Genomic DNA, 23,838 nt, shown 5'->3' with positions numbered 1-23,838 from the left:
AAATATTTTTATTATCGTTGTTAAATTCACCTTTTGTAGAGACATAGACAAAATTAGCAATAATCTTCATTTACAATCTTCACATTCGAATTATTTTAACCTGCCTACCATAGAAAAACATATTGGTAATAGTTGTATGATAAATAATTATAGTAAAAAAAATATTTTTAAATATAATTAAATATAGTTGTATTTTATATGAATTATAGATGATCGACCACCAGTCATAATTTAAAAAATTACAGAAAAGATATTATCCAGAATTTAATGCAAAAAAAAAATCTTTAAAATGTGATATTTATTATAAAAGAAATTATTATTTAAACCTCTTTGCACGAATTGTTTATAAATATATATATTTAATTATATTATATTTAAATTATAATATATTTTTACAAAATTTTTGTATTAATATTTAGAATAGTATAGAATAAAAAATTAAATCGAAATAGATTTATATAAATCAACCAAAAACTAGTTTAACTTTAATTAAATGTATATAAATTGTAACATTAATATTCTAACCATGTATAAAATGGTTGCATTGGTGAAGCTGGTATTAATTTCGCTTGCTGTATATTCTAGCTAATTTAATGTTCTATTAGACAAATCTTTTGCTGGGGTACTGTAAAATATATTTAAGATTTTTCCCAAAATCTTACCAAGTGGCAAATATTTTTAGAAAATATTGTTGTGAAGGTAATTGTTCCTTATTCTTGGTTATAGTATATTTATCATGATATCATTTTATTTTAATTAATATATTTTTTTTAAAAAACCCATAAGATATAATTTTAATTAATGTAAATATTTTAAGTGTCAGGAGAGATGGGTGAAAGTTTTATATGGACTTATGATTGTAATGTGTACTTTCTTTATTTTTGCTAAGAAATAAACTAATTAAGGGTTAATTTTCTATTAGGTAATTATAGGAATAATTTAGGTAATATTTAGGAGACTGAGGTTAGATACTTTGGGTCTTGGCAAACCACTTCTCATTTCAAAATTAAATACACCAGTAAATTTCTATCCTAATAGCTTTTATTAGTTTGCATCGATAGACAAAAATTCTTTTGAAATAATTAATTATTAAAAATTTTATTCAAGAAATAAAATTTGATAAAAAATAAAAAAAATTTTAAATACATAATTTTAATTTTTATTAAAATATGTAATCATTTATATATAATAAATTATATAGCAAGGTTTTAACACTCTTTTAAAACTTGAGAAAGTTTTATAGATATTATTTCAATCATGATTAGTAATTTTAGAGCTAGTGGGGCTTGTTAAGCCATACATGTCAATCCATTTGAATGATTTTTTAGTAATTGTTAACTATTCAATATGGTATTAAAATACGAATTCAATAAAATTACAAAAGTATATTAATGATTATCTAGAAGTATACCAAAATTTGATGAATTGATATTATAATGTAATTAGATTAATGAAGATTGTAAATCAACAAGATTCACTAGCCAACCAACAGGTAAATTTATCTACATTATCTGTGTTGTTTTTAAGATATAATCATAATAATTTTATGTAATTTTTAAACAATATAATCAAATTTTAGCTTATTTAATAATAGAGAATATGTTAATAAAAATCTAATTGGTAATGATAAAGAAATTAAAACATTATTTATATATTATTTTTAAATGTAATTTGTAAATTTTATGTTCTTATATTTTAACATATGGATATGATTAAAATTGTAATTTTAAACATTACAAATTTTAGCGATATTTAATTATAGAGATGTAAATAAAAATCAAATAGTAATGGTAAAGAAATTAAAATGTTATTTATATATTATTTTTAAATGTAATTTGTAAATTTTAAGTTGTTATATTTTAACATATGATTAAAATTATGATGAATGCATGTTTATTTTAGGTATTCCTAGATTAAACTTTATGATATATTACAAGAGATAGAAAATGAATATTTGCAAGAAAAAATTGGTATTATTTACAAAGATATTATTTTTCTTTGTTGTAAACTGAATTATATAAAATATCATAACAGTGAAGAGTGATAACAATGTAGAATGTGCCAAGGATGGGCACATGGTGCAGGTTCCAACTTCGAGAATTTTTTTATATGTTCAACATGTTTATTAAATTAACCAAAATTAAGTTTATGAGTATTATGATTTTGAGAAATGAAGTTCTATAAGTATCATAAATAAATAAAAATGCATTTAAGGGATTATTTAAACATAGACTATAATTAAAATGTGAGGTGAGGCGCATCGAGTCGGATTTGCTAAAATTCTCATAAAACTCCTAAATTTTAACAAAAATGACTAATATATCATTATTTTTGGGATGATGATATTAAACGCTTTATTAAGATATAATAAAATATTTTATTTTGTCTCATAATTATTATATTAAATATACATATATTATTGAAGACAAAAACAAGAATTTTATTTAAAAACTAGCCCGCCCGATATAATTTGTAGCCAAAGTAATTGCTCTCATTTAACCCAATAAAGACTTACCTTAGGAATAGTAAAAACTCACCGCCAAAGTCATCTCAACCCGGCTTTCAGATGTTACTTCTATGCTTCTTACACCCAAGCAGCTAGGTGATGGTAAAAAAGTGCTTGCGAAGCGCTGCTCATGCTGCTAGAATATATTTCCAGAATAATCTCTCCTGAATGCTATTACACCGAATTCATTAGAAGATTTCCAAATTATGCAATTACATAATCAGTTTCTACCAAATTCATTTTCTTCTACAATTAGTAGACCAAACTATCATCTGCTAAAGGCATTTAGCAAGGGGGAGGGGCATAGGTTCTCTTTTATTTTGTATAGGTCTTAATTGCTATACTGTAGAGATAAAAATTAACTGTATGCTTAGTCACCATGTGTGGTACATTGATGACGGAATTATTAGTGGATCGCAACAGCTTACAGCATATTAAAAGACGAAGGGACTAATATCATTGTATGAACTTTTTTATTGTGTTACGGGTGCAATCAAACAATAATTTATAAAAACTTACATAGCCTAAAATACTTTGAAAAATGGCATATTTCCTAATAAAAGACTTTTAATATATCCTCTTTACCTTAAGATCCACTGCTATTTTCAAATTTACCAGAGTCAAAACATATGAGTTAAAAATAAAAGAAATAATGGAAAAAATAGCTAATATACGTTTTGACCTTTAAGTTACACTTTTCACTTCTACTGGAAAATTTGGAATTCGGTGTCCGATCGATTATCGACTTGTGTATTCATCTTATCTAGGCCTGCGAGGTGTGTGTGATTGAATGAACAACTAGATTTGAGTTAATTTAAAAACAGCTAACTCAATATTTTAGCCAGAAAAATTTACCAAAGCCTCGAAATTTTACTAATAAATGTTCAAATCGTTGTACCATCTATGAGTAAAATCTCGTCTAATATTTTTCTGGATAAAATATTAAGTTCGTCGTTTTAAAAATCGGATCGAATCGAGCCGTTTAAAAACACTACTTGCGAGCACTGCTATCAGGTGTGCATTGCACTTAGCCCCCACCAAATTTTTTGAATATTATTTTATAGTTAAATTTGAGTCCCTTTTCTCCTTATATTGTTATAATTTATTAAAATTTTTATATTATCAAACATCTTTTTCTTATTTTTTTATAGCTACATAAATTATAAAAGATATAGAAGCACATTTTTAAATTTTTTATTTTCATTATTTTTATAAGTCCTTAAAGTTTATAGTTCGGTTCATCACCAATAAGTAGGGGTGATAACTTCCTTTTTTAAGCAAGTTTTGAGCTAACTCTAAAAAGGCAAAACCGAATTTTTAAGTGAAAACTATCATCTTAGCCACGTTCGTGGTTTAAACTTAAAGGATAGTTCACCTTGAAATAAATATATTCTGGCCTCAAGGATTGAATTTTTAGATTATTGGGATTTAGCCTATTTAACAACACTACAAAAAAATAGTTCAATTTTAAAATCTTTGAAATGTTCAAATAGGAATTTGAAATTTTCATATAGGTAGGTTGTTAGTTATAATTTACCAAGAAAGAAATAATACATTGAGATAATTTTTCTATCAGGTTCTTCTGTGCCAATTAAAAAATTTTTTATTGATTGATTGATATATAAAAAAAATAAATCAGTTAGGAACATGTCGACAATGATGAAATATTATGCAGGCAGAGTCTATATGACAGAATATTCATTGGTAGCAAACGCCCTTCAAAATCTATCCCTACCCTCCTAAATAATTTTCGCGAGCGTCTGCTTCGATATTTACTCACCCATTCTGCTCTAACAAACCAGATAATAAAAAAATATCATATAATATTTATTTATAACCTTAAAGCAATTCTAAATAAACTCTTTCAGGTCTAATTAGAACAGAAATAACAAATAATTATTAGTTGGTGATAATTAACTAGTTACTCCCATCCCAACATTAATATAAATATTAGCTATCAACATGTATATAATTGCAAACTGTACTAAAATGTTATTTATAAATGAATGAATTAAATATTTATTAATAAATTTAAATTTTTTATCAGTTATATTTTTTTAATACACAAATCGTATTTACTTTTACTTAACCCCACTCCCCCGTGGATGCCTACCCCATACCTTTCTTCAAAAAATTGGAGGCAAATTCATGAAGACACTTGTATGTAAGGTAAATATTTACAAATGTCGCTCGATTCAGATATTTTACTTTTATTTAAAAATATACTATTAAAATATCCCAAACTTACAAAATTAAAAATTGACGAATTTATATTTTCTCTAGAAAGCATCAAGCAGTTCCGTCCTGTCTACTAGAAGAAAAGCAAATAAAAAAAATCTATAAAATATTCAAATTAATTATATGTATAAATATTGATGGGCCTTAGATATCGGAATGGATTCCAAATCCATGCATCAAACCATGAAAAGGAATTATCGTGGGTGAATGAAATCTTTTTAAGGGAAATTATAGCCCAAATAAAAAGACGAAATGAAAAATTTATAGGATTATTTTAAAATCATATTTATATATTTATTTATATAGAAATAGGTGGTATTTAATTTGTTACATTTTTTAAAAATAAAATATAAAAATAAAGAATTGATTCATACTCGTAATAAAAAAAAATCGATTTTATATATGATATTTTTTGATAATATATTTAAAAAATCGTAACCTCCCTCCAAGTTTTTGGGCAATACGACACTTACTGCTATCCATCATTCCTCCTTTCCAGATCACTTACTTGTTAAAGCTTATTCTTTATGGAGCAACACAAACTATTCTGCATTCCTTTTTCCATTTAAACAAAGAAAAATGAAGACTTGGATGCGCCCGTGATTTCAGGTACCATTGATTATCTTCTTTTTACCAATCTATAATCTGTTGGCCATTCTTATTTTTCTGCTTTGGTTCAGGGCATAAATATTTAGAGGCAATCCTTTTTAAGAACCTTGACTTAGAATGAAATTTAGCTTTGCTTTGACTATTCGTTTTAACGTGAACTCAATCATCACATAAGTGTTCTAGATGTCACAAAGAAGCCGATTCGGGTAGACATGCTATCAATGCTTCAGAAGTAGTGGCTTAGCCCCACTGCACACTCTATGCGCTCTCTTATAAAGCGAGCTTCAAATTCTTTACATGGACATGTCAGATCAATATTACTACTTTCCAGTCATCATAATCACTCTTGCAACTTTTGTTCCTCAAGTCCAAAACCATAAAAAAACTGAGCAGACTGATTTCAGTCAAAACAGAGCATGCCAGAAAGAAAAGTTCTATCTTTGTCAAAGACTTGCAATCCAGGTCATCAAATCCCATATCCATTGTCTTATTAACACATTTTTCTCTTGATTATTTTTTATTCAGATCTCTCCCCTTTTTTATTTTTTATATATATCGGCAATGTGTTTTTTCCTGCAATGTATTATTTTTTCAACTTTAAATCATTTGCCCGTTTTATTAAATTTAAAATCTAATTTTACTGAAAATGTATTCATGTTTGGAACACCTACCCTATGGATTTTAGATAGGTTTATGATGAAATTTTGAACTTAATATAATTTATATTCGTTTTACCATATATTTTTCTTATAAGTTATAAATGACTCAAAATTTAAAGGTAAAATTATATACAATTCATAAAGATAAATATTCTAAAGATGCTGGAATACATTTCCGATAAAATGAGATTTAAATTTAAAAAACTGCTCAAAAAATAATTTGAAGTTGTAAAAATAACAAATAGACGGAAGAAACACATTGCCGCTATCATATATTATTTTCTTTTTTCTTATAACAATTTTATACTTTCTATATTTTGTTTTATTTATTAGTCGATTTACATTTTTAAATTCTTGTTTATTTATACTTTTATATATAAATAGTGTCATAATAAAATTGTTATACATTATTAATTGATTATAAAATAAATATGTTATAAAAGTATTATTCTGTTTATATTCAGATTAGTAGTTTGTTACCGATTTAAGATTTTGGCCTAAATAAAATTATATAAGGATCTAGATTTGAAAAATAGAAATTCAAACCAATCTGACATCTTTGAGTAAAATTTCCTGGCTTACATAATATATTATTTTAGTGAAAATCTAAATCGGGGCATTTTTAAAAATCAAACCAAATTTAGCTTTTTACAACACTAGAGATTAGTGATCGGCGAAACTGAGCCCGACCTGTCCCGTCAAAAATCTTGGCTCACGGGTCGGGCCTGAAAAGTTAAAAAAATATTAAAACGGGTTGGACCAAAAAAAAAGTTATATAGATAGATATTAAAAATGCAATAACCGAAAAATTCGCACAAAAAATTTAACAGGGTTTAGTCGACTGTTGGTAAAACTTTAACAGGCCCATGCCTGACTTTTTATAAAATTTTTAAAGGTCGAGCCGGACAACTTGTGTTCTTAACGAGTCTTAGAGGGTCGGGCTTTGTAGACCTCTAATAAGATTCTATTTTGTAAAATAAATTTGCAACTTTACAACATTTTAGTAATTAAAAAATGTTTTGATTATAAATTTAACAATGTGAATCTCTCTTTTTCGTCATTATTATGATAGTATATTATATTATATTTAAAATGTTAAATAATATTCATAATTTTTAAATGGTGGATATGAATCTAACTAAGAAAATGATTTATAAACGTATCTGGGTTCGTCCATTCGAAAAAAAGGGGTTATTTAGCTTGTTTAATGATGAAGATGACACATCCTTGAAAAACGTTTTGCTGAAAAAACGAACGGAATTCCCTATTGATCTATTTAACAATCTTTTATGGAGACCCGAATGCACGATGAAAGAATTCAATATTACTGTAAATAAAACTGGAACATGCAGTGCAAACCAACCCTTAATTAATTTTTTACAAAACCGGATGCATAAGATTTTGAAATTTAGTGATTCTCAAGATAAAATTTGTCGTGATCTTGATGATTCACCCTTTGGTGAAAGTGATCTGGAAAGTGAATGCACTTGCCACACCAAAAAAAAGTTGATGGAATTTAAGCCGCCTAAGACCTCATCCCACATTCGTATCAAAGCAAAGAGATTGGATGTGTATGAAGATTTTGATATTTTTGCCGATAAGATGACAATTATAATGGATGACAACGATGCAAGACAATCCGACATACAAGTCATGGTTAGAGATGCTTTAGGCAGGATTAAAATTTCTGAAAATAATGTAGTAACACAGGAAGATATTGCTCAAATAATTCTCCCAAGGGCATCCATATTATCTTCTTCTAAAACTCCATCAGAACCGGGAATTTTACCCTCAGAGATAGATGTTAAAAAAGATGTAGACTTAACACTTCCTAAAGGAGGTATATTGTCCAAAAAATTGAAGGAAAGCGATAAAGCTAGTGAAGGCCCTGAGTCCGAAGTTAAGGCAGAGACTAATGGAGAGGACGCTCAACAAACCCATTTGGATACAAAAAAAATAACAACTAAAGCCAAAAAGCGTTATGAAAAACTCAAAAAATTAAGTCAATTATCAAAGGCTGGTAAAATAACCGGTAAAGAAACATCCAAAATGAAGTTCAAAAAATCTTCCAAAACTGCTGATCAAGTGAAAGATGGCGATAAAGATGACAATAAAGATGGAGATAAAAATAAAAATGAGGATGATAAGAAGAAAGATAAAAGGAAAAAAATTAAAGAGAAAGGTGGGCAAATCAAGGAAATGACGAAGGATGATGCCGAAAAAGGAAAAATCAAGCCCACCGATGCCAAAGAAAAGGTGGGTGCTGAAAAAATCAAGAGAAAGAAAAAGAAAAAACCACCCAATGAGTGATTTCTTTTATTTCGTGAAGTATTCATAAATAAAATGTTTTTACTTTATAATTTATTAAAAATTTTTAACTTTTAATTTAAATACATACCCTAATTCAAAGAGTTGATAAATAACCCGAATTTGAATTTTAAAAACAATAAACAATATTTCAGCAAAATGATATTTAAAACAAATTAATAATACAAAACAAAAATATATAAATAAATATTTTAAACATATATCAGAGTGTCAATTATTAGAAATAAGCAGGCACATCACCAGTGGGGTTGGGTTGCAAGGATAATCCCTCCCCCTCCCCCCAGAGCTATAAAAATTCAGATTATCTACATATTTAAAAGTCTTCTTTTTATGGAGTTAGAGGAGAATATCAAGCATGATCTTAGTGAAATTATAAAATTGTAGAAAAATTTTTATCTTCGGAAGAAAATGTTATATTTGGGCTCGATATTTCTTTGCATTATCAAAAATTAATTTAATAATAGGCGTAGTTAGAATTTTTCGAGAGTTGAGAGGGCACTATTAGGGGAGATTCTCTGTCATATTTATTTTAGGTTTTTAGGTCCACTTATTGCAGGCCTTTTATAAAATATTTTTGTAAAAATACTTTTTAGTTTTTTATTATTTTTTTATAAAATGTCTAAAAAATTCTATTATAGACGTTATTTTAGAAAATTATTCTATTACTTATTTTTCTTTTAAATTCATGTTTATTTGTATAAATTGGATGGGGGAGAGAAGAGGTGGGGGAGGGTGTATAGGGGGAAAATTTTAATTAGCTAATTGCCCTCCCATCTTAACTAAGCTATTGAAGTATCAATAGAAATAAAATAATTTTCTTTATTCCACCTTTTTTAGTGATGCTTAAAACCATGATTTAGCCCATTTAATAGTCCTCAAAATTTGGCACTTCTTGCAAGCCTTTGGCGAAATATTGTAAGCAATATTTTTGGCACAAATATCAATTTATGAGTTCTTAAAATTTTTTGCTAAGTTTAGGTTTTTATCAAAAAAAGATATTTGGATACTTTTTCAAATTAAATAGGTGGGAGATTTTTGATTTGTTAAGCAGTCCTTACAGGTCTAAGAGTTGTTTTCCTATTACATTATTATACCATTATAATTATTAGTCCTTGCATGATTAAATGGAAAAATTAGCCTAATCACAAAGGAGAATACATATATTTAAGCTCAAAAATTTTTTCAACACACATTTCTTTTATAGTGATTCATAATAATAATGGTTAGGTAAAAACTACACTAACCCTTTCGCTCAATTCATTTAAAACCGAGTTTTTATCCTAAAACTCGAAATTATGCCGATTATATATGTATATAATATTTTATAACAGTCTTTCGGCGCATAGATTTTATATTAAAAATTTGGCTTATTTTGGTATATTAAAATAGTCAATATTTTTAGTCACCCATCCTGATAAATTTACTGAATTTTAAATGTTCGTTTTAGAATTTTTTGAATAGTTTAAATGAATTGCTCTTTTTCAACGTAAATATCTGGCTACGCGGTTAGAAATACTTGTTCATGAATGAATGTGTTATCCATTGTCTTGATTATGTTTATTACAAGCCTCAGAAGGCAGAAAACTTCGTATTAATCATCGGTCTTCAAAGAAATGCCATGTCCTAGGTCTAGAATAAGCTTAGGGAGTGATGAGCAAGTGTTTGATGTAATAGCTATGACTGGTATAAATAAATGGTTGGAAGGAAACGCAGAAAAATATTTGGCAAATTTATTCCCTTTGGGTCGGCGATAATATCATGGATTAGGTTTGTAGGTATTTGATCGCTTAGTAGATTTTATAATAAATTTTCAAGACACATATTTACTATCGTTTTGATAGAAATGCTTTATTTTTCTTTTTTTATAAGGCAACAAAAGGCGGCATCAAGATTTTCTTTAACTGAGTCACCTGAGGGATATCAAATTAAACATTTTTAAAATACGTTTTAAGATAATGTTTTCCCTTTAGAATTAGGTAATCAGAAAATAATAATTTTGAATCAATATGGCTTTCAGAGTTTGTCCTATAAATTTTGAGTCTTAATTCGGCCGTCAACTAGGCCATCACGTTTTAATATATATGCTTTTTTAAAAATCGAGAATATTTTTTTATATATATACTTTCATATACAAAAATTTAATTTTCATCAAAATTACCAGCAATAAGTAGTTGTCATGAGACCGCTGAGTGGTTTAAAATATTTCGTCAAAATAATATTCTAAATAAATCTTTAGCCATATAATAATTTTTTATCAACCAGGAAGATGTTGAAGTGGTTGATATTCGGTGTTCTAGGAGGGACCAAGGCTAGTCGGCACAAGGGGTTTGTCAGTTCAGCGGATTTTAATTAAAATTAGATATGTTTAGAAATTCAAATTTAATTATGTAATAGCATTTTATAATATGTAGGGGAGACTGGGCTTAGGTAAACCGGGGCTTGGCAAACCATTTAATCTCATTTTAAAATTAAATACACCAGAAGGTTAAAATTTTATCTTAATATAGTTTTCATTAGTATACATCTATGGATAAAATATATTTTGAAATAATTAATTATCAAAAATTTTATTTAAGAAATAAAATTTTGATGAAATTTTCAAAAAATTTTTACATGACAGAATTTTAATTTTTAATTAAATATAATCATTTATATGTAAATTAAATTTTATAGCAAAGTTTAAACACTCTTCTTTAATTTGAGAAAGTTTTACATTATTTAAATGATTATTTGTCAATTTAGCGCTAGCGGGGCTTGCTAAACTATACATGTCAATTATGTCAGTTAATAATAAAAAAAAATTCTAAATCTTGAAAAGGCAATTTTATGGCTGTTTATGATTGGTATTTAGAATTTATGCTAAGAAATGATAATCTATTCTTAAGATCCTTATTTTTTTACATTCAAAATGTTTATTAAATTAACCAAAATAAAGTTTCAATTTTTATATATAATTAACTTCAATTTATAAGTATTATTGTTATTTTGAACAATAAAACAATAAAATTATACTATTGTATCATTATTAATAAAAAAAAATTATTTCAATTAATTATGTTCTAAAACCAATGATTTAGGAAGCCCCTTGAAGTGGTTTGCCTCACCCCGCTATTGGGGCTTGTAAGACAAAATTATCACTTTTACAAAAAATAGAATTTAAAAAAAAATGATTATATTCTTAAAATTTTTATAAGGCACCTTTATAGAGTATAGTTTTAGGTATCTAATCATATATTATTTTTTATATTATCTAAAAAAACCAAGAGACATAGCCAATTTTGTAAAAATCAACTAACCCCTGTCTCCCCTATAATTGAGCTGAAAATTTTTTATATAACTCAGTTATTTAAAATTTACATAAATAAAACCCTCTTTTCACATTTCAGAAAATTTCAAAATCATATATCACGTTTAAATATATTTTTAGAAGGTATTAATTATATTAGCAACTAGGAGCTATAGACTCAGGGCTAGCCGGAACAATCAAATTATTCTTACAAATATGATACATTATTATATATCTATTCAATAATATAAATTAAATATTCATTAGTTACTATTTTATATTTAAATAAATTATGTATGATAATAGAAAAGAATAAAAAATAAAAAATATTTGTGATTAGGGTATAAAAAAGCTTCAAATTTTAATGCCATAATATCTTTTTATATTTAGACATCATAAATGATATTCCATTTTTTAATACAGAATTTGATTATATATTTCTTAATATAAAATGTAGGGGAGACTGGGATTAGGTAAACCCTGGAGTTTGGCTATTCTCATTTTAAAAAATAGTCTAGATGGTTTAAATTTTATCCTAATTTATCTTTTATTAGTATGCATCTATAAGCAAAAAATTATTAAAAATTTTATTTAATAAATAAATTTTGAAAATTCAAAAGATTTTTACATGACCAAATTTTAATTATTAATAAATTATATAATCATTTATATATAAATTAAATTTTATAGGAAAGTTTTAAACCTCTTTTATAATTTGCATGAGTATTTATTTTGTTTAGATATTATTTCAATCATGAATAGTCAATTTAGAGCTCACCTCAATTATGAAAAATATATTTTAAAATCTTATGAAAAAATTTCATAGTAGTGTATGATCAATATTTAAGATTTATGCTAAGAAATCATAATCTATCCTTAAGAACCTTATTTTTATATGTCAAAAATATTTATTAAATTAACAAAAATTAAGTTCCAATTTTTATATATAATTATCAATTTAAACAGTATTGTGATATGTTCAACAATAAAATAATAAAATATTGTATACGTATCATTATTAATTATTTAAATGCATTTCAATTCATTATAGCCTATATTGGTTTAGGAAACCCCTTGTAGTGGTTTGTCGAATCCCGCTATTGGGGCTTGTTGGGCAAAATTTCTACTTTTACAAAAAATAAAAATATAATTATATACTATAAAATATTTATATGGCACCTTTATAGAGTATAATTATAGGTATTGATTTATATAGTACTTTAAAATATCTAATAAAAACATAAGAGTTATAGGCAATTTTTCAAAATCTATTGGACTAGCCCCAGTCTCCCATACAAATATAATATACATAATAATTTATGTGCAAAAGAATAAAATATTATTTACTAAGGCGTTTTTTTTTACTGCAAACACTACTAATACCCTCCTATAAATTTCAGACAATTTTACAATGAACTTTTAAAGAAATTTTAATTTACATCAAAATATGGGAATTATGAAAAAATCAATATAAATTAAGGTTTCTTCAATAGTTGGTCACAAAATTGTCTGAAATTTAAAGAGTGGTCTATACATATTGGAATGCATTTCCGGGAAATCAGATCTTTAAGTTTAATAACACGCGATTAAAAAAAACAGCATCTTCGATATAGATACAGATATCGAATGCCAAAAAAATACTGAGCACAAGATACAAAAGGATCTCATATCTTAGATAAAAGTATTCCCGGTACTACAGAACTCTGTCTCTATTTTATATATCTTAAAATAAATTTGAAATATATCCACCCAAGTCGTATACTTGTATTTGAATAAAATTTGAACTTTATTTAGTAAATTATTTTATGTTAACAGAAAGATTGCATTTTTATTTACAATGTATATTACCCATTTTTTAAATGTTTTTTTTATTATTAAAGTTACATCCAAAACCTGTTTAAAATTTTAAGATTTCAATGGGATCAGAATCGACATTGAAATATAAATTGATTCATGCATATGCATAAAATTATGTCTTAACCCCTTATTCAATTCCCAGGGTATGGTTGGAGTCTTCCAAAGGGGACGTATATATATATATATAATAGATTATAATTAAATAAATCAAAATTATTAAATAATTATATACTTTTAAAATAAATAAAGAGAAAAGATATGATATTATTGATATTGTGAAAAAAAAATTGAATTCCCCTATGGACTCTTTCATCAGATGAGATAGATATTTTTTGCCACATTATGATTTTATCAACGAAATAATTTAACAAAAAAAATAATTATGAAAAATCTAATCTATAATTCTATTAAAAAGAAACCTTTAAAAACATGGTTTTATTTTGGAAAATTTAAGCTACGCACTAAAAATTATATCCTTATAAAAATATAAAATAGAGATGGTGATGAATGAATTTATAAATAATTTATAATAAAATGTATGTGCACTCTAACACTCTTCAAATACATTTAGAGAATCATATTCATATAGATTCTTAATGAAATCAAATTATTATTCATTTTGTTAAAATGTTACCAATTTTTTTCTTTCTTTCAATATAAATTTAATAAAACACACATTAAATTAAATTAATTTAAAAGAAAATAAGAAGAATGAAGCCATATGGAATTTATGTTTATCTATCATAAGAGGAAGAGTGGAGTTATTATATAAGAACAATTATAATCTACTAATTTTGGAGAAAAGAAATGTAAACATTTTTTGCTTTGTTTTAAAATGAGCTTTTCGTCGATTAGCTAGAGAGAAGGTTCTCGGTTAAAATATATTTTGTCTAAATCTTTTTTAAAGGGATAGGGTCATTTGTTTATTAATGTATTTTAATTACCGCTTATATTTCGACAATCAATCAATGGAATGAAAAACGAAACACATTAACACGCCTCAGGCGCGTAACAATAGGGGGGGGGGAGGAACCACATCGTTAATTTGCCTATTTTTTAAATATGATTTCAAGCTAATAAAAAATTTACCCTTTACAATCCCGACCCACCCCTCTACCCTTTCCCCAAAAAATGTATACAATATATCACTGTAAAAAAGAATTTGAAAGAAAAATTAGTAAAAGTAAATGCTAGTTTCCCCTCCCTTGGCATAATCCTGGATACGCCTATGAAACGCCAAACTTTCATGGAAATATTTATTTGAATTTCAAATTATCTATGCTTATTTCGTCGTTTGGTAGGTATATTATAAGAATAAATTTTTCTAAATTTGTAAAATAACATCTTTTAAAAAATAAAGTATATAATTAGAAAGTTTAGTATAAATTATACATGTGTACAAATTTATTCTAATATAATATAATATATTACATAATATACTTATACACTATTGCAATGTAGTGCCATTTTAAAGAAAATAATTAACATTTTAAATTTAAATATAAAATAAATTAAATATTATCTCTAGTTTTTACAAGTATATAATATAACACATTATTAAGGGTGAAAGGTCGAATGATATTTGTAAGAACTGTCTGTATTCCATTTGTTAAGTGCATTTCTGTGATTAAATATAGGCGAAATGTCAGAGTTGGGCGAGTTCCTTGAAGTATACTCGTATGGGTCAAATCGGATTTTATTTGATTCCAGATTTTTATCATTCGATTTGTTTAGACCATTTTGAGTGTGTTGTTCTTCATCAGGATCATTTGACTCATCTGACATTACACTGTCTTTTGAAAAAATAAGGGGATTTGTTTTGCAATTTGAGAGATTTTCTTTAAAATTGATATTATTTTTAGGATGTGTTATTGTGGTAGTAATAGTTAAGCTTCCATCGGAAGCTATTTGAGGGGCGAAGGATGTGTGATAAGGGATATCCGTCATATTAGCATTAGGAGAGTAGATCGAGAGGAATAAGTTCGGATTAGTGAACATGCTATTATGCCAATTCTTAAACATTCGTTCTGATATGGAATGTTGGTACTTTACTGAAAGTATTATATAAAAATTTCAGAATTTAGTTTATAAATATTTTTTTTTTAAACCAATCCCGGCCCGAATATTTTGGTCTGGTCCATGAGCTTAAGGCGGTCTAGGTCTCTGGTACTTATAACCTGTTACTCCCCCTTTAAAAAATTTAGTTTTGCCTCTTAGAAATCATTTAATTTACACATGTTTTCTACTTTTGGCATTTTAAATTATGAGTCCATTGAGAAAATTTGAATGACTTTAATCAAAAAAGTTAGCCATTCTACGGAATTAAATAACCAATAATAATTTTGTATTTAAAATCCCAAATTTATGGACCCTGAGTGGCAATTTCATGGTGATCATACCGTAGTCCTTATAGGCGGGATTGATAAGATAATGGTTGAAATATTGCAAAGATTTTTCGGGTTGGCCGTAAAAAAGTTGTCTGCGAATAGAGTCGTGATGGAAAAAGGAATCAAAACCATCCCTTTTTTATATATAACATATAAAAAAGAAAAAATTTAGAAAACGAAAAAAAAATTAATATCAAATAAAATATGATATGAGAGAAGTAAAAAGGATATATATACCTTTCAAAATCATTTATTCGCGAAGAATCCCTAAATCCTTTAGCGAATGGGTTACTATCTATTTTCAATTTTGTAATCTACAATTACATATTTTTTTAAAATTGGATTATGAGTTCTTACTTAATGATAATGATAACTAATATTTATAGCAATACAGTTTTAACCGTACTCACTTTGATTCTACCTTAATAGATCAATATAAGCAACCCAAACATAACCTTAACTAACAATTGTTCATCTCATCAATGATATCTAACCGAATTTAAAAAAATTTTGACAAATATACCAATTGATTTTGATAAGCTGTAACGGCAGTAAAGATGGTTTCTTTGAAAATAAAGGTTTTACGAACTCTATCCTTCAAGGGAGTTTTTAAAGGATCGAATGTATAATTATTATTGTTGCACAAGATTAAATGTAATCTAGGTTGGTATTTGTGCATAGAATTTAGAATTATCTGCCAATTTATTATGTAATTTAAAAAAAAGGAGTATAGTTAATATATTATATGGTATATATTTACAATTAATTCCATTTTAAAAAAAGGATTAATCTTTGCTATAAATTGTAAAAAATGTATACACTTTGGGATAATTTATTATAATTATTTTATGGCACTGCTATTATGGTATCCCTTATCATCCAGTCTTCCTAAAAAATATCAGAGTTTGAAATTGCTCTTCAAATATCTAAAGATTTTTTAAATGAATTCTTTTTTTTTCAAATTCTCAATTAAATTAGAAATTATGAGAGACTTTTCCTTATAAACTTAAAAAGATTTCGGCTGACAAGAGTGATTTATTAGCTATAAATAGTCTCCATGATTTATATGTTAACCTTAAAAGTTATTGAATTTAAACAAAGTTCCAAAATATCAGAAAAAATATTGATGATTAATTTTTGCACCCCTTTTGCATCATATCTCAAGCCTATAGGTGTATACTATTAAAAAAAGTTATCCCCATTATATATTATGCTCAATCATATAAAATTTACATGTCCATTTTTATCCGTTTCATTATTGGTTAATTTAAGCTTTTCGAAGGATACAATCTGTTTGCCCAACTGTTCTCCAGTAAAGGGGGAATCGGGGTGAACGTAAATCCTATCATTTACTATAGGATCGGCCTTTCCAGCGACCAACCAAGATGATCTATGATACGCGTATCTGTAACGTTTGTTATCGACGGGAGCTATATCCAATAACACTAAATATTTGCTTTGAGGTTTTATTCCAGGCCCGCTAAAATTGACCCTTATCGTTGGAAACATTCTCCTACATTTTTTTTGTTTATTCAAAAAAACCGATAATTTATATAATATACTTATTATATAACGTGCGAATTTGGTTGTTTGCCTAGTCTTTGTAGGAGAATATACCGGTGGATGGAGATATAAAAACTCCTCAAGGAAAAAATGTATCAAACTTTTATAATATTTTGCGAAAAAATGTTCTTTATACTGATATTTAAATTTATTATTAATATTATGATGTTGCTAAATATTCGATGTATTTTATAACTTTAATTTGTAATATATCCATAGTGACATATCTTATTATTTTTGTCGTATTTACTTTTGTTACTTTTTCCCTAAACTACTCATGCTCTTAGTGTGAGCATGGAGGGACACCCTATTGACAAATTTGCTCTGTTTTATGAACAAGATTTTTTTACCACCATCCACACCCTCATCTACCTTAAATATATTAAAAAGAAATTATAAACAATATTTTTTTGAAATAATAAGTATCAGCTAATAATATTTAAAAATAATTAACTATATATTTAGAATTTAAAAGAAAACAATTTAAATGGTTTAAAAAACAAAAATTATTTTTTGAAAAAAAATATAATTCGGCTGGCTTATGACTTATACCAGTCTGTAACTAAGGAAATTCGATTTAATTTATAAAATGACAAAATGTTGCAAAAAATTATTTTCACAATATAAAAAAATTCCCATAGCAATAACCGGTTTAATTTTCTCCTTCTTTTCAATAAAATATATATTTTTTAAAACATTTACTTTAACCGCATAATTTTTATATTTATCTGAAAATTTTATCATGTATGAAAAAATAATTTATGATAATTTATTTTCTTGAAATTAAATTTAATCAAATGTGAAGACATGGGGCAGGTTTTGGCGGGGTGCGTATTAGCCATTTTTAAGTATGGATTATTTTAAATAAAAGAAATTCAAATTTATAAAAACATTAAAAGCCAGAGTTTAGCTGATTGACTTATTTTTGGAAATTATGTTTTAACTGGTAACAAGTTTATATATAATAGAGATGGACATGGTAAATTTAACATATTCGATAATTTATCTCATTTATTTATAGGATTAACATTTTTATATAAAAAAATTTTTAAAATCTAAAAATAAAGAAGTGCTATTGACACGCAACGCTAAAGGGTAATAGGTACCCCGGATATTATTCATAATGCTTAAATTTTTATTTTTTTTAAATTTTATATTAACAAAAAAATTAATTTTTTTACTTAAATATTTATTTCTACAGTAGAGATATATGTAAAGAATATAACTACGTTTAAAGATATTAGAAAATTTATTTCATCTATTTTTTATAGCACTGAAATTATTTATGGAGAATTTAACCCCGATCTCCCTTACTATATTAGCATTTTACTTAATTGTGCACTTAAGCGTTCATCATTCATTCGTGGTTTTATCGTTTTTTAGTGGGGGAAAAAATTTGAGAAATATTAATCTGTTTCTTTATAAATACTATATTAAAACTAATTATTATAACTCAAAAAATTAATAGTATCAAATATATATTTTTTATATTGATTTGATCTTAAAATATTCGAAATGCTTAATAAAATATTTATTTGTAATTGTATAAGATTACCAATATTATTAATATACAATGAAATTTTGCCTAATTTGAGCTTAGAATAAAAGTAAAGATTAAGCTTAAAATTCAAATTATCCAAAAATGTTCATTTTTAATTGATAATTTATCCAATTTTTTTTTTGGCAAATCACTCGAGGGCTAAAAGTTTTAAATGAAGACATGTTTTTACTAGATAATTCTCGTAAAGAAGAATTAGATTATGAATTAAACAAAAATAAATAAAATATGATTTCAATTATAAAAACTTATTAAACATAAATTATTTGTAAAAAGGAGGGGAAATGGGGGGGGGGCTTAAGAATTAACAATTTTAGTAAAATATTATCTAATTTCGAAAAACAATATTAAATACGAATTAAATTACGAAATACACACAAAAGATGAAGAAATTTATTATACTTATAAGTTATAACTTATTTATACTTAGAGATGGAAAAAGATTAATTATATTATAACTTTGTAATATTTTTTCTATTAAAAAACGGGAAATTTAAAGCTAAATTAAGGATTACTGATAGATAATAAAGAGAGAAGATAATAATAATATTATATTTATATGATATTATTATATAATATAAAATTATATAATTTAAACTTAAAAAGATTAATATTTTTAACCATCTACAAAATTATTAATAAGATTGAAATGATATAATAAGTTTTAGTCCTATTTTCTCTTCTAAGAGAAAAAAAATTAATAGAAAATTGTTGAGATAAAAATCATTTTTTTTAATAATGATAACTAATAAGTATTATAATATAACATTATATTAAATAATTTTGAAATTGAGATTATTAACTCGTTTATTAATAACTAAGTTAGAGGAAAAAGATTTATAAAAGTTTGACATTTACACGGGATAAAGCGTAGGCCTGAACTTATGATCACTCTGTTATTCCTTATGTCCTACGGGTCAGTCCTAAATTTAATTAGAAGAACGACTTTTAAAGAAATCGAGTCTTCAAAATGATAAAAATTAACGACGCCAATCATTTTTCTTAGAGTATAAGAACAATGCTTGCTAAATATATATAACTCTTTTTCAATCTTATTGCTTTCACATTTTCTATACCTTAGATATTTGTTGCATGTTTTTTTTATGAAAATTTTTCTTAAGATCGTTACTTCTTAAATTTTAACCCTCAAAACCTTTAGTGGTTAAACACAAAAAGTAAAATTTGCCAAATGGCTTTAATACTTAAAATTCTAATGAGATTAAATATAAAGAAGGGTAAAACAACCCAATTTGAAGGAATTTTTGCATTGAAATAATTCTATACCCATTTATATTTTATATTAGGAAAATTTAAATAAGCACAATTTTATTATTGTAATATTATAATATCTTTTTTAGGAAAAAAAAAAATAATAAATTTTTTTAAGAATATCGTCTTAAAATTTTGCAACAATAATCTATAGAATGGCAATCAACAAGAATAAAGGCATTTTTTTCAAAATTGCATTTTCCTGATTTTGTTGCAATTTTAAATATGAAACAAAGAATTTCAGTTATATTTTTTTAAGTAACGGAAATTGTAACTCTTACTTTATTTTTTCATCCTTTGGGAAATTTAGATAAGAGAATAAATAATGAAAAGTATTAAAATTATAAAATATAATAAATAATAATCAAATATTTAATATGATTTAATTTATTACTGTTGTATTTTCCAACCTCCGAAGATTGTCTAGGGCAATAATAATTACTTATGAAATTTAGATTGTTTTTATCTAGTTTCGCTTTTAGATTTTACTTAAATATTTTATTTTCTTAGTTTTTTTGATATTTGTCTACAAATTTACATAAAAATGTAATATTTAAAAAGTAGAGAGCTTCTTATACAGTAGTTTCTCTAGATTTGAGTAACTTAGTGGTAAAATATTTTACCCAACGGTGTTCAAAAAACAATTTTCAAACGGAAAATTTTAGTTTTAAAGATACAAAGATACCCGCTATCTTATACTCAACTTTTCTTAATATTATATTTAATTTTAGTGTTATTAAACGGCTCCATTTTTAAAAACTGCTAACAAAAGACTTTTATCATAGATAGAAGGTTTGGGCATCTATTAACAAAATCTTGAAGTTAGTGTAATATTCAATGGCTAAAATATTGGGTTAGCAGTTTTTAAAAATGAGCAGTTCAACATATTTGATTTCCTCTGGCTTATTTAGTAAAAGGGCTTTCAAACCGATTCAAAAATAGAATCATGGATACACCAATATGTAAGAGTGCATATTCTAAAAAACATTTTCAATAACTCTATATAAAAAGGATTCTCGATAAAATGGGGAAATATTTTATTTATAAATCATTCTCTATAAAATAATTAACTGCAAAATGATACCATATAAACTACAATCTCCGTAAAATAATTTTCTATGAATGGTATTCTATATAATTGTTTTCTCTATAAAATAAATTTTCTATAGTTTTTATATAAAGCGATAGTCACCATAAATTGTTTTCCTTATAAAAGTTTTTCTATAAAATAAATTTTGTACAGAATAAATCTCTATAGAATCATTCTCTATAAAGGTTTTTTCCTCTATACTTATAAATTGTATTCTCTATAACGGTTTTTCCTTAAAGACGAGATAATCACATAATATATACTCGTTAAAAGAAAATCTAAGACATAAAAAAAATTGAATTTAACCATAAAGATAATTTCTTACTTTAAAAATAAATAAAATTAAATTAAATCTTTTAAAAAAAGGAAATTTTTAAAATGTATAATAATAAGAAGTTATAAAACTTTTTCGGGGAATTAATATTCTATTTTTTCTTCTAAAACAAAAGATATATGAAATTAAGTTTTGATTTCAAAAATTTTTCAAATCATATAATATCATTTCATAATATATAAAAAGCTAAAAATAAAACTTTTAATTTTATTATAAGAGAGCCAAGCTATTTAATGAATGAGGAAATTATAAGCTTAATGATTAAAACTTTTTTATGGTGCAAAAAAAATTTCAGTATTATTTTTTTGTAACAAAAATTAAATGATTTCATTTAAATGTATAAACTAAATGCCTTAATTGTTAATTATTGGTATAGTTAAATATTACGATATATTAATTTATAAAAATAATCAAAATAACTATAAGCTAAATTGTTGCGTTATGGCTGGTCTTATTAAATATGGGATTAATATAACTCATCGATAGATTGACCATCACGGCAAAAAAACTGACCAATTAGATACCATAATTCTTTTCTTTATCTATGCATAATGTCAGGCGCGTAGCCAGCGTATCAAATATTTTTGAAAGGATATAAATGTATCTGAAAACCAATTAATTTCAGAATTTAAATAATATGAAAGATACATTTTTGTAGATAACCCTCCAAGAAATACAGTGAAAGCATTTGCTGTATATTTTGGCAATGATACCAATAAGTACAAGCACAAATGATAGAACCTTTTCTTCATTACGGTAAAAACCTATATAAAAAGCATGACATCTTAAAATTGATTGAATAGACTATCTTTACTCATTGAGGTCTAATCCCCAACACAAAATAAATATTAAAAAATTGGCGCAATCGTAAAGAAGATTAACTTTTCATTTATGAACAATATTTTGACTAACTTTCAAATTATAAAATGTTTAATTTTATATTTTATTTTGATTTACATATCGGGCTATAATATTTTCTAACCATATTATATTCGCTTAATATTTTGTATTTTCCATTATTTTATTATTTGTGTTCGAAATTATCATATTTTCAAATATAATTAGTTCTAATAAATTTTATAGGATGATTAGTTCTAATAAATTTTATATGATGATTAGTTCTAATAAATTTTATATGATGATTAGTTCTAATAAATTTTTAATGCTCCAAAAAAAATTATTTCAATATGGAAATAGCAAAAAACTCAAAATCCGCATTATTTCGCTGGGGAGTCCAAATATTTGGTGAGGCCAGGCCCACAAATTCTCAGTCCTGCGCATATTTTTCGATTTTCCATAGGAAAATTTTACAAAATGCAGCAATCAAAATAATAAAATTTTAAAAATCCTGGACCCGGCAGCTAAATAATCATAAATAAAAAATCTGGGTCGGGCTTTCAAAACCAGATCTGACCTAAAATTTCGGTTTCCCGATATGTTAGCAATTTTTTTATATATAATCCTCCTGCATACCCCTTTATTATAACTGCAGGCATATTGTGACTCCAGAAGCTTAAAAGCCCTCAAACTTTGATTCGAGGTCAAAAAAATCGACACAGATTTTAGATCGTGGTCATTTGTTTCGGCTTCGACTCGGATCAAGGTCTATAAACACGACCCGAATTTTGGGTCGGAGTCTCGAATCACATCTTTTTAACAACACTAATACAGATTTCTCCTACCCGCCTATAAATTTTATATTATTTAGTTTTAAATAAAATATATTATAATATTGGAAGGACTAAAAAAATAACTTTATTTAACCACTTTTAGGTATAGTTGGGGAATTAGTATGTTTTTACCCGTTTAGTTTTCAGGCTTCTAAAAAATCGGATATACCTAGTTTTTGCCAAAAACTATCAATTTGACCTCAGTGTTTTTAAATATGGCAAACTAATATAAATTAAAACGCGAAATTGTTAACGGATTTTCACCGGCACGCGCCTGTAGATTGAGTAGAATTAACGAAATTTAGCCAATACCTAACTATATTTTTAAATCAGTCTCTCCCCTCCCATAATCCTATCACAATTTCCTATATACACATACCCCTTTCTATGTTGAACAAAAAGTATTCTATTCTTGAATGGTATGTAACCTTATGGAAGTTTCACCGTATATAAAAATTTTAACTATTTATACTATTACTATGTT

General features: G+C 25.6%; 1 protein-coding gene across 3 annotated transcripts in view; it reads right to left on the bottom strand.

The window, feature by feature from the left end:
- Positions 1-12,632: 12,632 nt before the first annotated feature.
- Positions 12,633-23,838, bottom strand: part of LOC135925309 (T-box-containing protein 2-like) — a 35,174-nt gene continuing 23,968 nt past the window's right edge. The window contains exons 3-7 of one of the 3 annotated variants that reach the window (XM_065460569.1): positions 17,104-17,383; positions 16,394-16,564; positions 16,108-16,184; positions 15,883-16,004; positions 12,633-12,749 (exon numbers count right to left, since the gene is read on the bottom strand). In XM_065460569.1, the coding sequence (XP_065316641.1) occupies positions 12,724-12,749; positions 15,883-16,004; positions 16,108-16,184; positions 16,394-16,564; positions 17,104-17,383 (676 nt within the window). In that variant the 3' untranslated portion in view covers positions 12,633-12,723. Of the gene's footprint in view, positions 12,750-14,790; positions 15,535-15,882; positions 16,005-16,107; positions 16,185-16,393; positions 16,565-17,103; positions 17,384-23,838 lie in introns of those variants that run through there. The other 2 variants (XM_065460568.1, XM_065460567.1) reach the window with 2 other exon arrangements.

This window comes from Gordionus sp. m RMFG-2023, chromosome 2 (genome assembly GCF_954871325.1).
Source record: "Gordionus sp. m RMFG-2023 chromosome 2, tfGorSpeb1-WG-v2, whole genome shotgun sequence".
NCBI lineage: Eukaryota > Metazoa > Nematomorpha > Gordioida > Chordodea > Parachordodidae > Gordionus > Gordionus sp. m RMFG-2023.
This window is presented reverse-complemented; position numbering and strand designations above follow the sequence as displayed.